Raw genomic sequence first — 20,180 nt, forward strand, 5'->3', positions numbered from 1 at the left:
GCTGCCGTTGGAGGAGCTCGCGCTGCACGCTCGAGGGGATTTTAGCTGAGGTGGAGCTGACTGAGGAGCAGAGGACGCAGTTCGTCTCCCAACATGAACTCTTAGGTAGAAGTTGTCGGAGTAGTTCTGCAGGAAATAAACTGCTCGAATGGGCTTAAGTAAATTTTATTTTGTTTTATTTCATTTTCATTTCCTCTAGCGCCGGTTTTAATGTGTTTCATGTGTTTGCGCTCAACAGTGAGGTAGACTTGCTCGGGCAGATTTTTTTTGCAGGAGTGGAAGCGTGTGATTGATCCCGTGGATGCGGCTGCCGGGGTCGGTGTCTGAGCCCTGCAGGATCAGCCTGTCATAGGGCATCATGGTTTCTCTGTGTCTTCACAAGTGGATGAGGAATATTTCTCCGGAGATGTTGCTGCTGCTGCTGCCGCTGTTGGTGCCCATGTTGTGGCTTTTACCGATGACTGGAGCGGCTCCCTCCCTGACTACCGAGCAGCTGGACACGGGGGTGGTAAGTTTTCGAACCTTTTTTTGCCTCCCCACTTATGAAAGAGGGGCTCGGAAGTTTTCCTACATGGTGGCACCAGTGAACAGTGGGTGGTGTGCTTTTTATTTTTATTTTATTTTTTTTTTACCCCATCACACCCCAGCGCAGTGTTTAAGGGGGGGGGACGCTGTTTTTTCTCCTCCCTTTTCCTTTTCCTTGTCCTACTTAGGCTACTCTTGAAGGTTCAGGAAAGCAAGTGCAGTCTTCACTAAATACTTGCTCTGAATGTTAACACTGCTCTGCAGTCCCGTGCATGAGACAGTGTGCACAGCCCATTGCATGAGGAAAAAAGAAAGCGGCGTACAATCTTATTCTTGGGAAAGAAATGGTCTCAATCAAAATAATGATAGTGTTGATGAAAACAATAAAGTGTCCTATAATTAAATAAATGCATGAGGGGGGGGGGGCTTTTCACTGGCATCATATTGACCTCATCCACTGTGTGCTGACATAGTACGTATCCTGTCATAATAAGGACACTGGAGGTCACTGGAACAGATGAAATCCATAAGGCTCATGAGGCTTTATAGGTTTCTTTTTCTTTTTTTGGGTCAGTCATGCCTCAGAAAAACCAGGTCCAGACAATGGATGTCTTGAATAAAGTGGTCTGTGGTTGAGCAGCAAATTCAACTGATATATATATTAATAAGAGGGAACTTCATCGAAAGAATATGAAGCAATCAGTGTATGGTTGTGACTGCTTATGACTTAAGTTAATGATGTAACAGATTAAACCCAAAGCATCATTATGAAGTGAATAAAAAAAAAAAAAAAAAAAAAATCCTCAATTTTCATATGTGTTTCACAAGAGTAATGAGGGAGGTCTTTTGAGACCAAGGTAAATTGTAAAATGATTAGTGGCTATACATCCTCCTCCTCATCATCACCACAAACCCGACATCTTTTGTCATGTAATCAAGATTGAGGTTAAAGGGAAAGGCTGAAGCTTATACAGCATGTGCCAGTGTATTCCAATCTTTTCTAGATTGATGGCTAATACACTGTTTGTTGTACTGAAATGTAAGGGAAAGTTTTATTATACATAGGCCTGTAGATGCTAATTGTCATGTAGAGCTTCAACTCCACTTCAGTCCTTACTCACTCCTTAGGGCAATGTACGAATTTTTTTTTTTTTTTACCTGCTTGTTCTGACTGCAAACCGCATACTCTTGTCTCAAAGCTGCACACAGGGATTAACCTTTTTCTTGAAGACTACATCAAGAGCACCCAAGTTGATCAGTTTCTGTTTATTTATTTGCTTCAGGTTTTACTTTCACCTTGAAATGTTGTTTTACAATTTCCTGACACATCATGCACATTAAACACCGAGCTTTTATTGGCCATGACTTTTAATTAACGACTGTGTGGATAACACAGGGACAGTTTGAATTTCAACATGTTAAAAGCATGTACGGTACTGAAATTTGTACAAATATTTTATAACCTTAGAAGTCATTCTTAAGACAGCACAATTAATCTACAAGCCCTAGATTATCTCCGTTTTCCACGTGAAATATCCACTCGATGAGTCGATGCTGAGGTCGATGCCAACTACCCTGACATCGAGACATGGTCCTTTGTGTCTTAGCTCTGAATCAATTTTTCCTGGTTTTCCAAAAGGTCAGTTGGGCTGCTTCTGACAAGGTTTTTACTGAGACCTGCTCAGACTTCTTTCTCACAGCGTAGCTTTAGCCTCTGACTAACAAAGCTTTAAAACAGCCTATGAACTTTACTGATCTCCGCTCCTTCAACTTCAATTTCTTGTCTTGTTTTGTTTCGTCATACATTAAAAAAAACTAATTGGTGCCATATTTCAGCACTAACAACATGTTTTGCCAGACAAGAGCCATCTCAGTTGGAAAGCACATCGGTAAGGTTGAGGATTCATTAAATATTGAAAAGAAAATAGAAGTAATGGAATGTGTTGGCAGCTGTCTCAGGGACAATTTAGGCCCCAAGACTGCGCCTGTCGGATCCTGATTGGCCAATGATTGTTGATCATTACTGATGATTATTATTACTGGGCATTGTTAACTTTCTTCAGTTGCAGATTTTACAGTTATAAAAGCACATGAATGTTTTATAGCTGTCACATCGTCCTGGGTATACGTAATCCATTTGATTGTCGTGGTCAGTTTTGTACAGTAACCCTACAGTAGCACAGCTTTTTGGTTTCCTTTTCTTGAGATTTAGGTGAACCACAAACACTGCAGTATCTCCAGATGAAAAGTTGTTGTAAAAGCAGCATTTTCTTCAATTTATCATGACAGAGAAAATAATACTCAAGGTTCAAGCTTTCCTGCATTTTTACATTGAGCTATATGATACACGTGGTTTAAAGTGGTCCTGTAGCCTGCAATCACAGTGACATTACTCTTGTGATGCCTCACCCCACTCAATGTGGCTGGTAAGTGCAAAGAAACTCTGCCAACCCTGTCATGGATACAAATTTGAAACTGTCCACATTTGTCCAGCTTGTGCTATGTTGCAGGTCACCCAATTTGTACAGTAAGTTACACACATCAATTTCTTTTTTTTTTTTTTTTTTTTTTTTTTTTTTCTTAGTAAGCCCTCTCAATCAAGAGGAATTTCACCCTTCAGCTGACCCACTAGCTAATAAAGTTAGGAGCAATAAAATGAAAATATAGACATAACCTACTGAAATCTCCTGTGCATTGGCTTTGACAATCCTTCTACCAATGTAAAGAAAAGATGCTCTTAGTAGAACTTCTTAATAGCATATTTGTTAACTGTATATCCAAACCAAAGTCTCAAAGGCTTAAATCGTGGCTGAAATGTGTTTTTAAATTTCCTTTTTGTAGAAGGAGAGGAGTTTTGGTGACATGTTTTCACTGTTGGAGCAAATAATTAAATAAAAGCCTTTCTTTAAAAAAAAAAAAAGAAGCTTCCACATTCTTGCCGTTGGTATGTTCAGACTGTTCCTCACAGATGGTGCTTTACCAAAATGTTCCTTTTTTTTTTTTTTAACAACTGAGTCTTTCAAATTTTCCGGGAGGATGCAACATTTGCCATCGATGAGTTTGTTGTGTTAGAATTCCCTTGCACCCCAGCATCTTTAAATGTGTCCACACACTTTGAAAAGTGGACCATCTGAAAAGTAACTTGCTGTGAAGGCAAAAAATCTCAGAACTTCCTGTGACAAGAAACCTCAGACATGAAAGTTCCTTTCACGTTTATAATTTTTTTACTAGTCACCCAGCTTGACCAGTTCTTATGAGGAAGCCTGTGGAATGATCTTTGTATTGTGCCTGCAGGCACAGGAGAGATCTCACTTTTCTACTTTTTTTGCTGGGTACCAAGAAACAGAGACGCTTTGGTCTTTCCTCAAGAGAACGAAGAATAAAGATTTTTCCCTTGTAGAAGCTCCTAAAGCTTCAGGGAATGGGTGTCCTGCTCTTCACATTAAGCCTGCGCTTCAGAGGCGTTATGTGACTCAGTGACTGTGGAGCTCAAAGGGGAGAGGGGCAGATACCAGCAAGTTAAGGTCATATTTGTAACAATTCTACTAAAATATTTGATCATAGTATGTGCTAAAAGGACCGTGTCGGGAAGAAAGGGATCAACAAGTTACAGCTCAATGCAGTAACTTTGGAAGAAAATGTAGCTAATAAATGGGAAGAATTAAATTTAAACACCCACTCTTTTCAGTTAAGAGACAAAACGTTTTCTTTATTCATTGAAATGACAGAGATTCACGTTTGATCACTGATCAAAATACAAGACAATTTAACTAGACAGTGGAATCTAAATACAGCCCCTATCTCATCATGAGAGACAGAGAGAAAGTATCAGTGCAGACAGATCTGATGATGATGATGATTAGTTGGCCAGTGACTTATTTCATGCCCCTGAGGAGCCAGCGGACATACTGAGCGCATCATTGTGTGACACTGGAAAGGCTGTGAGGAACAGATAGGCTCAGATGATTGTTCTTTCTCCACATTGGGTGTGTGTGTGTGTTTGTGTGAGAGAGATCGTAGCTGCTATCCACTCAAGACTTGAGACAAACAGAAAAGGAAGGGGGAAAAAAAAACAATTACCACAGAGCAATCTTTTGCTCTTCATCATTGCGCCTACTGTGAACCATTACACTCCGTTGCTGCGACTTTCCATCATGTGGCATTTAGTTGAGATTGTGAATCATGTATATGACAAGCATCTTCACAACAACCACAACCAAACCGAACCACGCAGTCAAGCGCAGGTCAGAAGTATTCATTTTATAGCTTTGCTGATCTTGTGCTTGATATACAACTGAATAGTGCAATTTCAGCATTTGGGGGTATTGAATCATACCAGCTAAAATCTAATGCACCCTTTGTTTTCTGCTCATTGTATAATATTTCTCATGTGGAGTATTTTTTTTCCACTGAAACAGAACTGTTTGAGGAGCTGTTCACTTGTACAATCAGGACTTCCCTTTTAATAAGTGAGAGGGAGCTGACCGGATTAGCATCTGATAAAGTACCTAAATTACTGTATACTCAGCCACCTGTGGAGCTTTATTCGTTAAAGAAACACAACCGTTACACATTTGAGAAATGATCCTTAAATATTAACACTGTGTGTGAGAGCTTGAAAGTACAACTACACCCAAATAGTCCCCTTCTCAATTTCATTTTGCAGTTTAATTTCTTCAATGGAAGCACCATCTGGCATCAATTTCACTGGAGCGATAGGTGCTTCAGCCGCCCCCATGCCTGACCCCTCCCCTCCCCCTTCCTATCAGCTCTTGACAATGCATTAAGAAGCGAAAGCAAAACAAATATAGATAATGATCACCCCTTAGTCAGAAGCAAAACAGTTTTTGATTCTTATTAAAATCCTACATTTATCAAACTGTTGCTGTTCTGATGAAGTCTGATGCATTTCACAATCCCTTTTGGGTTTGTGTGGCTTTAGATAGAGCTCATGAATACCCATAAGATGTTCAGTAATTAGGTCAATAATTTGATTGTGACTTGCATCCTAAGAGAACCAGAGCAATGACACAAAGAGACTTCAGCAGCAAAATAAAACCCTATTTTCAAGCATACTTGTGCAATAACATCCACTTGTGCTTCGGTTTGAATCCCATCTATTTTGCTCAAGTACTGTTAATCATCTCAACTGGGGTCCAGGAGCTTTTTGCATGGATTGCAATATGGAAAATGTTCATTTTAGTAATTCATTATTTCATAAGAAAAATGTATTGAGAAATAATTACATTTCCCCTTGTTTCCCCTTACACAGCCAGTCGGGCTGCAGTCATCAGCACAGCACTGAGTCGTGCTGTGTTAGCTTTAAAGTTGTGTGCATTTCACCAGCATTACATTCAGTCCCTTTATTCTCTTAGTCCCACTTCTTCTATCTTCTTCTTCACTTCTTCACACATCATGTTTCTTCTGATAAGGCCCTGCGGGTGAGGGATAGAGGGGGCTCAAAGAGACAACTGCAAGCAGTGACAGTCAAGGGAAATAGGGCTCATACAATTGCTGCAGTGAAACAGCAAGGGTCCAGAAAAGAAGATAATGTTAAATGAAGTGGATTTGTACGGAAAGAGTAATTTTAAGAACTAGTTAGCTAGATGATAAGGCTCATATCAATGTAAATCTGTTATTACTTTCCCAGCCTGGATCGTTAGAACACTTTTAGCACCTCTGTCCCACTTCCATCAAACAGCGTGACCCTCTGTCTGTAGAGATGCATCATGGGACTCATATTCAGGGCAACCTGGATTATTTCAGGAACAATGTCTTGTGTGAGAAGACCTCAATGTTACAGCATATTTCTCCACAGAGATTGACAGAAAACAGAGTTCAGAATGTAATATATAGCACATTGTCTGCCTCTCAGGAGGAAGGAAACCAGTCATTCAATCCACTTCATATCCAATCAGTCACCTCTGCCTTGTTAAGCCTAAAAGTTCCCCCGAGACTTGCTAGTTTTTGAGAAGACTGGGGAGTTCATGATTTCCTCAAAAACCAATCCAACAAGTCACTCAAAAGTCCTGACACGTCATTGGGTTCCACTGTAGCATAGTGATGTGGGACTGATGCGTGGCAGCTGTAAGATTGCTGCATGACTTTTTCAGACAATGACAACACATTGGTTTCCAGACAAGATTTGACAGCACGACTCCAGAACTTGACTGACTGCAGGTGGTTCTTAGGTTGAGCCTCGAGTACAACAGAAAATATGAAGATAAATCTTAAGTCTGACCACAGATGAGTGAAATGCATCTGAAACACTTTGAGGCCAAAAGAAACATTTGCAATGGTGAGTTAACAGTAATGTTACGCTAATGTTACACCTCACACATAGAACAGTAGGAGAAAGCAAAATACACACTGGGAATGTCTTGCACGTACATGATCTGTGGATCAAACAAGTAAAACAGTGATTAAGTGAAATAGAATGTGTTTGCCTCAGTACACACAAAGATTTGAACTATGCTCATGAAGTATTTCACCAAGTTTATATTTAGAATCTGTGTCTTCCACTTTCATCACCTCTTGTGTTCACATGCTTCTCCTTTTATCATCTATTGTAAAACACAAAACTCCATTTTGACATGACAGCTTGAGAGTACATCATCACAGTTTCTAACATTTGATGTTTTCTGAGATGCAGCATCACTGCTGCACACCTAATGATGTCATGAATCATTGACACCATGAGCCCCATTTCGTGGCAAATCAACTGGCGCAAAAATTGGGATGTGTTCAACTTGCTTCTGTGGGCAACTACAAACAAGCACGTTATTTCAGCTCATGTATGTGCAGCAGTGCAAATGCAAAAAGACTGTAAGAGGTAAAAAAAAAAACAAAACAAGATGGTTTTTATCTGTATGCATTAATCCAAAGCTTGCATGCAATTTCAGTGGCACTCAGCTATGAGACTTCTCAAGCCAGAGTGTTATCAACACAGTCTGTCCTGCTTCATTTAGACGGCTGCAGAAAGAGTCTGAAACAGTACAAAGCTGCCATGGACAACAGATATTGAGTGATGTTCTATCTTTTTAAAGCACTGTTACATTATTCCAATGCATTCATGCAGGTATTTAGTCTGCTCTGCTCTGGTTGAAAAAAACAGAAAATTGGTGGATTGATTCCACACTTGAAACAGATGTGAGGTATGTATTCTCAGTCTGAAAGTCTAAGACATCTTTTCTTCCAGGAAAATCTGTCATTCGAATGGACTCAACCTCCCACCTCTCTGCATCGCTCCCTTTACCCATGCTACATATGCTGCTCTTGGAACAAATGGCCTAAGTTAATTTCAAGGTCGCTGTCAGAGAGTAGCTTGTCCTGGTCATTGCACCATCATAAAAATAGGGGCTTGTGGGTGTTTTCCCACAGCCATATGTCTTGAGACTGCTGCTGTGGTGCTGATTGAAACCTTGGCCAATGCATTTCTTTGAAAACATATTTTATTGAGTGACCAGAGGAGCAGATAAGAAGTATTTTATATGCAAACTGTTGCTTGAAGGCATGAACATCCATCCATGGCAAACCGTGGGAGGGGAAATCAGGCCTGTTCAAGTTCTACAATGACGGATTTATTAGACAGAACCATAAATATACATCAGCTGTAATCTTACAAAATAATGGATTTGCAAATTTCTGCTTTCAAACCTATAGCTATAGATTTTTGGCACAAACATCAGAGAAGGTGATCTTGTTGAATCAAACCATTTTCCAGCATCATCCTTCCAATTTCCCATTGGCTCTTTGTGGTTTCATGACTTACTGTAACTGTGGGTTAAATCCATGCTGGCTCACTGTCAGGCTCCCCATGTAGGAAACCCCCAAATTAACTCCATGCGGTCATCTTATTTCAACGCAGTCATCCCGTCTCCCTGAAGTCATTCACCAGATCAAAGTTTTAGTTGCCAGTGCTTTTCAAAGGACTGACTAGATCTTGTAATTATGGTGGTTTCTGGAGTTGTGCCGTTTGCATGTTAAAGTTAAAATAATCCAGAGGCCGGCCAACTGAATAGAAGGAAACCCCAAAGCAAAAACAAAGTTCCTCTGACGCCTGTCTTCTGAAACTGGCAGAATTTTAATAAATACATTGTGTTTATATGCGTGCAAGGACAAAGAATGACACTGTTCCCTCTCCAGAGAAAGGCAGGTACTGATTTTCATCACTGACATAGGCACTGGAGTGATGGGCATTGCTGGCTTCGTTTCACATCAAGCTGAAGGGGATAAAAAAGAAAGAAGGAAAAGAAAAGTTCAAGGAAAGTTTCATGTTTGGAATAAATTCAATATCGTATGCTTTCAAGATGAGGGAAAATTAGCCTGTATGCCTGTGTAAAATGAAGAAAGGGAGAGAAAGGCAAAGATGAACTGCTCAAGTGGGAGACATTGAATGTTTGGCCAACGTCTGTGAGTAGTGTGCTTATGGAATTATAATAAAAAGATTGGAAGCTATAAGCGCGAAGGCATAAAAATCAGACTGGGCTACTGAGAGCGCAGTCATTGTAGGCACAGAATGCACACAGCAACATTAATTTGGAGAGTAACTGTTACGTTCAAGATTGTATCTTGAGGTCCCTGTTAGCTCAGCAATTATTCATTGGCTAATTAGGTATCTGCAGTGTTTTCTTCTCTCTTCAGCCCATGGGAGACAAACAAAAAGAATTATTTCTCAGTATGTCTCTCCCTAAATGACAAATAAACTAATTACATATCCCCCACAAAAGATCAAGCAGTTCAGTGTCCAGACTGTAGTCTCTACAGGCATAAAGTAGAAATGGCATCAGAGCGTGGGAGGGGGGCGCTAGAACACGGTTACTGCAAAAACAAAGTAGTGTTTTCAAAGTGTGTTTGATCTTGAACCATTACTGATAACTTAATGATCACATTGTAATCCAACACATCCACACATCTCAGAGGGTTCAGGCTTGTGCCTTCTCACTCAGCGGAGGTCTTTGTGGTATGTGTAAATGTTCTCACACCCAATCTACATAAGCATATTTTCAAATAAAAATAAAAATAGAACTTTTCACCTTCCAACGACTGTCAGCAAGGATCCATTTGGGTGCTAGATATAGTGGCACACAGACCTGAGACCTGTTGCAAGGAAAACACGACAAATTTAGGTAAAATATAGATAGATAAAGATAGGGTACTAAAAACACGGCACAGTAGTTCTTGGTTTGAACCTGAGGCCTGAGGTCTCTGTTTGCATAGATGTTGGATGGATGGATAGAGAATAATAGGAACACATACACAAACTAAAAATTGAGCTACACTCCTCGATTGAAAGAAAATCCATTAACTTGGTTTATGTTTTATTCGATTGCATTTACCTCAATCTGTCAGATTGATGTAATATACCACAATGAATTCACGGTTTTTAGAGGTGTAGGAGGGAGTCTTACAGAAGTTATTAAATGATTGCAATGAATGTAGTATTAATAAATCTCAGCCACTGCTCCTCGATCCTGTTTAGTTTAACTTAATTTAATTAAGGGATCTTGTGGTTCTTTCAAATACTTAATTCTTTATTATCCTTAGTGACAAAGAATATCACTCCATGCCACGGCATCATGAGTCCAGTCTGGCTCATCTTATTTTTCTAACTTTCTAAGATAAATGGAGCCGTTTTATATATTTTGCTCTCACTTTATATTGTTAGAATAATTAAGGCTCTTGCACAGTAGACTCCAAACTAATGGCTCTTGTTTGTTTGAGGTTTTGCCTGAATTCATATTTAAATGTCAGCAGCCGTATCTGTCTGAGTTTGATCCATCTGTTTTTAAATTGCTTTATTAGTTGCGAGAAAGAGACTGGATAAAAGTCATATAGTTTATAAACTGGGTATTGGTGAGATCAAATACTTTAAGCAATTCAACAAAGATTACAAATTAAAGCTAAAAAGAAGTCTCTTAAAACAGTAAATTTTTTCCCTTGTTAAATGTTCACATACTTGGAGAATATACTGACTTCCTCAAAAAACTACACCCTCCATGGTCTTTTTGCTTTGTATAAAAATGAAAGCTCCTGTATTGCTTTGGTGTTGAATCACAGCACAATACATTGAAAAAACGTTCTCCACATTTAACACAGATCCTCAGATCTAACAGCCTGTTTGCAATCAACACACTTGCTTCAACACACCAATTAATAAACGCACAGAATGTTAGCTGAACTCAGAGTAAATAGCATGCAGTGGCCTTTTGAGCCCCGTGTTCAGCCTTAGCAGGGCAGGCCTCTGTGCTAATTGCAATGGTTTGTCTTTGCATTTCTTGTTCCTTTGTTCCGTGAATGCCGGGAAACTTGGATATTACATATGCAAGAAACCTCACTGCAAAGCAATTTGTTTCATCGATCAAACAATTACATTTTGCATGCCGCTGAATTAATTTTTATTCATATGTCAAAAAGTAATGGCCAAACTTACTCAGTCCAATATTATCATCTAATTATTTAGTGCAATCAACACTCAAATAAATACACTTTTAATGATCTGAGATAAAGAGAAGCTGCAAATGATATCCTCTTTGAAATCTAAAAATGTTGGACATTTATGATCATAAACAGCTTAAAGTCATTGTTTGAAAAATTTTTTGAAAGACAAGTCGTTAAATCAGCTAATCCTTTCAAGAGTTATGCGCTCTGTGTTTCTCGGTAGGCTTGAAGCACTCTTTCCTTATCAAAGAGGAGTAGCTGAAGTGGCTTACAGTTTTTAATGCATTTGTTATGCATCTTACATGACTCCACTGAAGCAAACACATACTCTTTAGAACTTGCTTTAAGCGGCTCTATTGTTTAAAGTACTGCTGAGGTATACAGAAACACTGTAGCTCCACAAACTCGCTTATGCTTCTTAGAGTCCTTCATTTCTCCCACCTCTTATCACAAATTTTTACCAGGATGTAGAAGCATGATAAAAACACAAATCTTCTATATACCAAGACTGTGGGACTTTCTCTCCTTTAATCTGGCTCTCCATGTGAAACATCTAAATCTTTACATTAGTTTATCCTTTTTTTTTATTATTTATTTATTGTTGAGCGGTTTGAGCGAGTTTCTTTGCATGCTGTGTAGTTCTGATGCATCTATTCTAGGTCTTTTTGTAAATTGGATGATTAGTACATTTATTTTTTGTTCTCTTTAAAAAAAAATTTCTGCTTGGGTAAGTAGTTTGAAAATTATTATTCAACGGTCTTTTATTTTGTGGCTTTCTTACAAGTGGAAGCCATCAGCTGGGATCTCCATTCATTGATTGTTAAAGTTCCAATATTTTGTGCATTATGATTTGTATAAGTGATGCAGTTCTGTGTGACTCTTGGTTACATTTTTATTACTGGATTACACATAAATATTAAGTCAATCAATACTGTCAGTGACTTTTTTAATGTCGTAAGTACTAAAGGCACTACCTGTGTGCTGGTACAAACATTGATGAAAATATATGCATTATATAAATGATGATAGTGTTTAACTGTGGTGTTTTGTAATGACCTGATTTTGAACTTGGATAATGCCAGAACTTGCACAGATAGATACTGCATCAAAATTTCTGTTGCCGCTTCATATCGCATCACGGGAAATTTTGCTGTCATGGTTGACTGCTGTTGCAGATCAGTGAAGAAGTGACATCTGGTGTCAGCAACTTGGTAATACCTTACTCTGGAAAGGGAAGGGTTACCATTTGTATGATGGTGACTTCAAGGAAGGGCAGTAGTGATAAATTCACTGGTCCTAAGGTGAAGAAATGGGACAAACTGCACCAGCAGGTTTTCCCAATGACAGGATAAATCCCACTAAGACACTAATCACTTTTTAAAAATGTAAAATCTAATTTTACTACATCATGGCTGCAGCGTTTTTGTAAAACAATTATTTATTTGCACCTCTTTTATAAAAAAAAAATCCAATTACTTCTCGACACTCTCATAATCATGAATGGGGTGTCAGGAAAAACAAAGCAACCTTCACTCTATTATATTCCAATAGTACCACCTGCTTCCCTTACCTTGTTCATCTTGTCGTGTCTGTCTGTCCTTTTGTTTCCCCCTATATTCACTGTGGTGTAGCACTGCCCTCCCTACCTCACAAAGGTAATTTAACTCAATAAAGATCCAGCGAGGGCTAGTGATGGTCACAGACACGAACTGAAATAATGAAACGTTTAGCTGTAAGACAAAAAGGCATCAATCTCACAAAAAGTTGACCCAGCTTGTGGTGTTAAACTACAAGGACAAATGCAGACCAAAAAGAGATAAAATATAATATTGAATCTCATCCTTTATAGGCAGGGATTTTTTTCTTTTTATTCATTTTTTTTAATGCAAACCAAAATCTTTCAAGTTTTGGGGTTGGTGTCAGGAAGCAAAAAGGGGTGATGGATAACAATAAACTGTGTCTCAAATTCCCCTGACCACCAGACTGTTCCTTTACTGACACTCTACTTGGATTCCTTTCCCACTACTGACTACAATTGTCCTGGTTTACAGTGTCACAGTCACCCCTGCAGCTGGACTGTTCCCTGCACATAAAGCATCTTATTACCAATATGTCATGAATACAGCTTTATCCACAGGAGGTGAGTTAAAAACACATACGCAGCACCAGCTCCCTGATGTCCCCCATGGTAAATGAAATGCATTAAGAATGAAGAGGCAGATGAGTAACAGATAGACTGTAAAATGAATTGGCTCATGCACTCACACATGGTCAAGCTCTCCATCTCAGTGTGGAGGTGTGACATCCCATCTCATTTCCACGCCGAAGTGGTGCAGCAGTTTCAACTCTGACCCCATTTTCAAGGTGCGCTTGTGTTAAATTTCAAATCAAAGAAGACTCCCTCTGCACCTCATTTCATCCAATTCAGCTCTCCATGTTTCAGGTTTGAAGTTCGACTTTGTTGTGGTGTGGACTCCCCTCTGTAGGTTTCACTTTCTGGCCGTGGAGGTATCAGCTGATCCACAGTGGGCCTGCCATTTCTGTGCAGCAGTTTATTGCTGTTGGTCCAGCAGAGTTCCCCTCAGCACATGTATTTCTTCAGCTGTAGTGCACACACACAGGCACCAACATCTCACCTCTTTTCCCTTCTGTTAAGACTCCTTTTTCTCAGATAATCCTTCAGTGTCACAGTAACTACTCATCACCAAGTGGGGTGAGCTGTACTTTTCACAGTTGGGAGCTATGGGGGTTTCTAAATAAAATCCTGACTTCTTTGTTGTTCGTTGTCTGATTACCGTATTTTTCCCTCCTTGGAGGTGGGTGGGGGGTTGGAAGGTGAAACTGCTTGTGTGTGAAAATGAAGTTACTGAAGTTTGAAGCCTGGTAAGGATGAGAAGTTGGTTTGACAAAATGTAATGCTGGCAATATCTCAGAGTGTAGCCTGAAACAGTTGGGGGTGGGGTTCAACTTCTTCTTGTTCAGTTCTTCCAGTTCAGATACATTGGCTGGCTGGTATTGTAGAGCATTGTACTAGTTTTACTGTTTGCCATATGAGCTTTGGTCTGGATCAGTATATACTTGCTGTTATTTTGAGAATCCAGAAAAAAAAAACAAAACATGGGCCACCATGGGAATAGGATCAGGATAGTGTGCGTTCAACCATGTCAGCTTGTGTTGTCAGACCAGTTGCCGCCAGTTCTCATAATGCACTCGCCTTATAGTTAAACCCTTGGTCCTATAAATGACATACAAGATCCAGAAATACACTCATATATTTCTACAGCTTGTTTGAAGTTGGAGCTAACAGCGATGCCATCTGCTATAGCTACACACGAGTATCGTACCAGCCAATATGCCTAGAAGCAAAACAATGTGGAATAAAAGTACAAAAGTAACTGGATTTATTTTGATTGTCGGATAAACAACTTTTCGGATACCAGAATTCATGCACAATTGATGTCTGTGTGTGTGTGTTTGTACTTGTGTATAGATGCATAGTGCATGTGTGTGACCTTACATGTGTGTCTACTTTTGGGGCATATGAAATGAATACCATAGCAGGGTTGTGGCAATATGGTTGTGGTCTTTGGCTGGGTGCCATACCACATCACTGCCCATAGAGAAGTTGAACTTCAGAGGAGGTTTGGGGGCTTTTTCCCCAAGTGGAGCCACTGAATCTTTTGATAACTCCTCATTATTCAAAAAATTGTAGTGGGAAAAAAAAAATCCCACAAAGTGAAAAATACAAAATAAGATCAAATAAATCAGTCTAACTCTTTAACTCTGCTGCTGTCAGTTCCAACCCCAGATAAGAAAGGAGGAGGGGTGAGCTGAACATTATAGTGGCTTATTTCAAATATGTAACTAAAAAAGTCATTACATCAAGACATTAGAAATAAGTAAATGAAAGGTCATGGGGTCATCAAAACCAATAGGATTCATCCTTTTGTGGTCATTTATGTGACCAATAAATTTGAAAAGATTCAGCTGAAAACTTTTTAAGATACATTCTTTCTACTTTGAAAGTTTGGCCTGATGGTGGCGCTGCTGGAAATGTATTAATCAATTTTACAATCAAGGAATTATGTATGTGTTCAATGAATAAATGTCCCTCATAGAAAAACTTGGTCAATAATTTAACAAATTTTCTGGAGGTAGATATCCTTGAGGTCACATTGACCCCAAGGATCAAATGGGTTGTTATATTTGAGGACAGTAGTAGAGTTAAAATAAACCTTTCGACAATTAGGCCATCAGTTTGTTTATCTGTAAACTAAGGCCAACTTACTTTTACTGGTGCACTCTGTGAATCCCCTCTGGAGCGAACATAAAATATGCTCCTTGATAATTTTGTCCAGTGCTCCTTCAATATCCTCGACACTTCCACAGAAGCTGTGGAAAGATTGATGCCTTTGTGATATAAATGCTGCCTTCCTTTTTATCCCCTTCACTTAAATTTCTACCTCATGTCGCATGACATTAAAATACAATTGTATAAAGTGTTTTGCTAGTAGATGTATTGATTTCACTATTTTGATTGCACTTATATAATGTCCCAGGAATACACATCCACCGCTAAAAAGGGCTCTTTTCCGTCTCTGCGTTCAAAACAACGACATCAAGAAGGGTAAAGAGGGACATGCAGCAACATCTTTTTCAGAAGCAACAGTAATAAAATAAAATCTTTACACTGCACACTAAAGCAGTGCCTCATGGAAGCATGTTATGGTTGTTGGCCTGCAGTGAGAAGGACTTTATGGCTGGGTTATAAAGTTGCTCTCCACAGCACACATTAGGTATTTGCAACAAGAATCGGCACGTTTAATGTAATACAGGGTGTTCAATGATTTGGACTGGCAATTTTAATAATGCTGCTATGTGGTCGAGCCTTGCCATTCTCATTACCAAGGATAGTAACAAAGACAGTTGTGTCAGCAAGTGCTCAAACATCATCCATCTATTGACATCTATTTGTGCCTGTTTTGGCAACTTGAATGTTATTGGAGAAGGGAAAGAAACTAGGCTAGCGATCAAGTCCACTGAAGAAAGCAAAGTGAAGGGATGAGATAGGAAAAAAAAAAGATCACATCAACAAAACATCATGCTGCTGCTTTTGATTTGCATTCCTTATTCATAATTTCAGTGTGGGTTTCTTTCAACTGACATGACCACTGACACAACCTTAATGACACAGTGCTGTGGCCTGAGGGTTAAGCAAAACCACATAATGCCCAGTTTGATTCCCAGCTCTGGAATCTTGATACGCAACTTGTGTTTTTCTCAAACGACAATCACAAAAACACATTCATTTCTCCACATAAAGAGCAGTGGCTGTTTGAATGTTTGCCCCAACCTAAAAATGTCTTGTGTTTCAAACTTGAACCTGGACAGCTTGAGCTGCAGAGATGACCTCAGATGATTTACCCCATTTGTTGGCATCAGGGCAACCTGGATATAATCTGCAGCTAGCAGGCTCTTCACCTGTGTGGCTCAGGTGATGGGTTGAGGCGCTCCAGAGAAAGATGCTGAACCCCAAATTGCTTCCCTAGAGCAAGCTCATATGTTATATCGCCATTTCGCCCACCATCACTGTCTGACTGTTTGTCATCATGTGAATGGCGCTGTGATGTACTTTACCCACTTGCTTTATCAGTATGTTTATCATATCTAATCATACTGACAGAATACACTATATTACTTGCCACCGCTCTGTCTACTGCATTAGCACTGAATTGAAAACTACTGGTCATAGCAGGCTGTGTAACCACCAGGTCACTCTGCACACAGCTTCAGCCATTACAAGCACCTTCAACACCGCTGCCTTTTAGATCAATTCCCTCTATTACCAGGCTGTCCATCAATCCCTGCGTCCTTCTGCCTTTCACGGCTCCATACTTAACAGGACTGAACAAATGGCACCTTCCATTAACCAAGCATGTGTAGGTCACTTAGAGCTGAAGATCTAGAAGAGAGAGCTGCCGATTTTAAATCTTTCTTCTTCTCTTTCCCTCACTTTTCGTCTCCTCCACAGACAGGAGTTGTGTCTCAGCTCTCTGTAGAACCAGCTGTATCTAAGCCAGGGATTAAATGATTCACTTACCAGCCGCATTTTAATCCTCACTCACACTTTACTTTCTCTTTCTCTCTCACACACACAAACATATACACACACACTCACTCTCACACACACTTGGCTGTTTCACATGGGTCCAATAAATTGAATTATATCGGAGTCCTAGATATATGTAATTAAACATTGTCATTCGGCTTTGAGTGAAAACGGGGTGTTAAAGCAAGCAGATTCAGCAGAACGTATCCTTACGACAAATCAGCCATGTGTTCCATTATAAGCACATTAGGTGGAAGTACTTGTCTAATGAGGTGATTGAGTGTTTCAGCAGGCTGGAGTGTATGCCATCTGCTTGCAGCAATGTGGCTTTAAATCCAACAGATGAATGTTATTATATTTCACTCCTTGGCTTTCTTTACCATGTAAGCTCACTGAATGTCAAGTGGTGGTAAAGCTGCACAGTGCGATCTCATTGTGCAGCGCAGCATTTAGTTAGTACTGTCACCCCACAACAAGAAGGTTGTGGGTTCAGTTCCCAGGCCTGGGGCCTATCTGTGCAGAGTTTGCATGTTCTCCCCGTGCCTGTGTGGGTTTCCTCCGGGTACTCCGGTTTCTCCGGTTTCCTCCCACCGTCCAAAGACATGCGTGTTTGTGTTAACTGGTGACTCTAAATTGTCTGTAGGTCTGAGTGTGAGTGTGAGTGGTTGTTCATCTCTGTCTGTCTCTGTGTGTTGGCCCGGAGACGGACTGGTGACCGGTCCAGATAAGCGGAAACAGATACACGTGAAAAGATCAATGTATTGGGAAAATAAATAAATAAAAATCCAAACGGCTTCCCAAATATTCGGATTAACTGCTTTCAGCTGTTTCATGTCAGTGTCAATCTTGTATCACTGGCTTTTGGGCAGACAGTACAAGCAATTTGAAAAATGGAGCTTGATAATTCAAATAGTCATGTGCAGCCCTAAAGCCACATAAAGAATCTGGTGTTTTATAGACACCTTTAATGAAGAGTCTCTTTGCCATTGTTGCCAAATAGTTTCATGGTGAAAGGCAGGATAAACATTGAAACACTGATTCAGTGTACCATCCTGGTGCCAGCCTTTGCAGTGTTTTGCTGCTGCTTATTCATTGTTTCCCCTCTGATTGCTTTAACTCCGTGCCATGTGCTTCTAACTCATTCACTAGGAGCTTGTGAATTTGACAGGCTTGCGTGACTTTTGATTTTCTCTGCAGTCCCATGGATATTGTAAGACTAAACCCCGTGGATTCAAGATTTCGTGTGTTCTTTGGGCCATCCTCTTCACAATGCTACAGGAAGCAGCGGCCGTCCCTGCTGCTCCAGGGGACTTCTAACCCCTTCTAACCCTTACTTTCCCTTGACATACAGTGCTCATGGCACTGTTTATCAAGTCTGGCAAAGTCTGCAGATGATACAACCGTACTAGCCTTACGGATGTGAGGCTGCTCTCAAAAGCAAAACAAAAAAAGTATTTTATATTTATCAGTGCACAATGGATCTGAAATACATTTAACAATTCATTTTACGTCACAGCATCTTCGGTCATTAAACATCACAGCAGTGAATTTGGTGTAAAGCTCTTATTTCTGGGTTAGGGTGAGCTGTCAGCACTGTCTTGTGGGAGGTAAACTAGTTCACCACCTTTGTTAATGGTTTTGTGTTTCCATATTACTGAGTGCCCCATTACAACCTGCAGTTGCACCAAGGACGTGGACAGCATGTATTTGCTGCTCACAAGGCGAAGAGGCTAAAGTGGCCACCAACTGCTCTAAACTGAGTCTGGTCTCTTAGCTCAGCAGGCCAATTAAGATGAAAAAAAGTCATACCAACTGTTACGTCAAGATTAAGATCTATTAACTGTGACTCCTATGAAAGAACAGAGCATGTGGACCCACAAAAAATATTCCTGATTTAGACCATTATCTGGCTACAAACTCGTGGTCCCAGGATTGTTCCTAAATCATTGACGTTTAACCTTATATCGCTTTGTGAGTAATTGATGTCCAGTACGGTCCCCAGTTAAGTCATCCTCTCTGGTACATTAGCTGATATACTTATAGCACACACACTCATACTCCCCTGCCCCTTATTCTGTCCTCCCTCTGAAAGGTCATCTGTGCCCCAGGCTGCATTTAGAGGAGAAAGGATGGGTCACAAAAACACAAGAGTAAGGGACAGGAAACCAGCGTTGGGTCCCCACGTGGAGCATGTGTTTCTATAATCATCACAACTGCATCTATATCAACACAAGTAACCATGGCAACAAAAGTGGAGGAATTGTTTATATTAATGCAAATCAAGCAATTTTCCTAAACCAATCCAAGCTGTTTTTGTGCTACATCCTTACAAAGCTATGATTATTATTATACTAACAATAACGCTGAAGAAAGGCACAGTGCTCTGGTTACTGTTTGCTTCCATACCTTCTGCTGGAGCTTCTGCTTCAGAAGACGTTCCTAACAACACCTTTATATAAAGAAAAAAAGAGTAGTGTGATAGTGATAAACAGTGGCCTGATTATAATGGTTTGTAGCCAATGGTTGGCCATACCACACATATACAGTACAGACATAGTTTCATTGCTCAGACTCTGTTTTCCACCCATTATACTCAATAGCACGGGTAGTGCACATTCCCTCTGCTGTGCTGGTGATTATATACCTTCTAGTAGAATCTAAGAGCTCATATGTATCATCTGGTGCCTACATTTTTTTTTTTTTTCTGATAATGACTGCAATGTATCAGATTCGGACTATGTGAGCACTGTGGCCGCTGGACGTGTGTGTGTGTGTGTGTGTGTGTGTGTGTGTGTGTGTGTGTGTGTGTGTCTACATATCACCTCTTTACATTCTGTTTTCTCTGCATCTACACCTGGTGTAATGCGTCTTTCAATTGTGTGCACATCTATGGAAAGTATTGTCCCAACTTACTCCTTCAGAAAGTAATAGGTTGGCAGTGTTGCAGTCGCCTACTTGGGGGATAATGTTTTATTTGAACAGTAGCAAAATAACAGACAGTAGTTGTCCTGCGTGTATATAAAAGAGAAAAGATTAAAATTAGTAACTCTGAACCATTTGCAGAGCCCCTCCAATGAACGGAATATTTTACATTTTAACAATTTTC

General features: G+C 39.9%; 1 protein-coding gene across 1 annotated transcript in view; it reads left to right on the forward strand.

Moving 5' to 3' along the window:
• The first annotated feature begins 293 nt into the window (after positions 1-293).
• LOC115052187 (matrix metalloproteinase-17-like) overlaps positions 294-20,180 on the forward strand; it is a 70,079-nt gene continuing 50,192 nt past the window's right edge. Inside the window, exon 1 of the mRNA XM_029516173.1 lies at positions 294-508. Coding sequence (XP_029372033.1) covers positions 359-508 — 150 coding nt within the window. The 5' untranslated portion in view covers positions 294-358. The remainder of the gene's footprint in view (positions 509-20,180) is intronic.

This window comes from Echeneis naucrates, chromosome 12, assembly GCF_900963305.1.
Source record: "Echeneis naucrates chromosome 12, fEcheNa1.1, whole genome shotgun sequence".
Taxonomy (NCBI): domain Eukaryota; kingdom Metazoa; phylum Chordata; class Actinopteri; order Carangiformes; family Echeneidae; genus Echeneis; species Echeneis naucrates.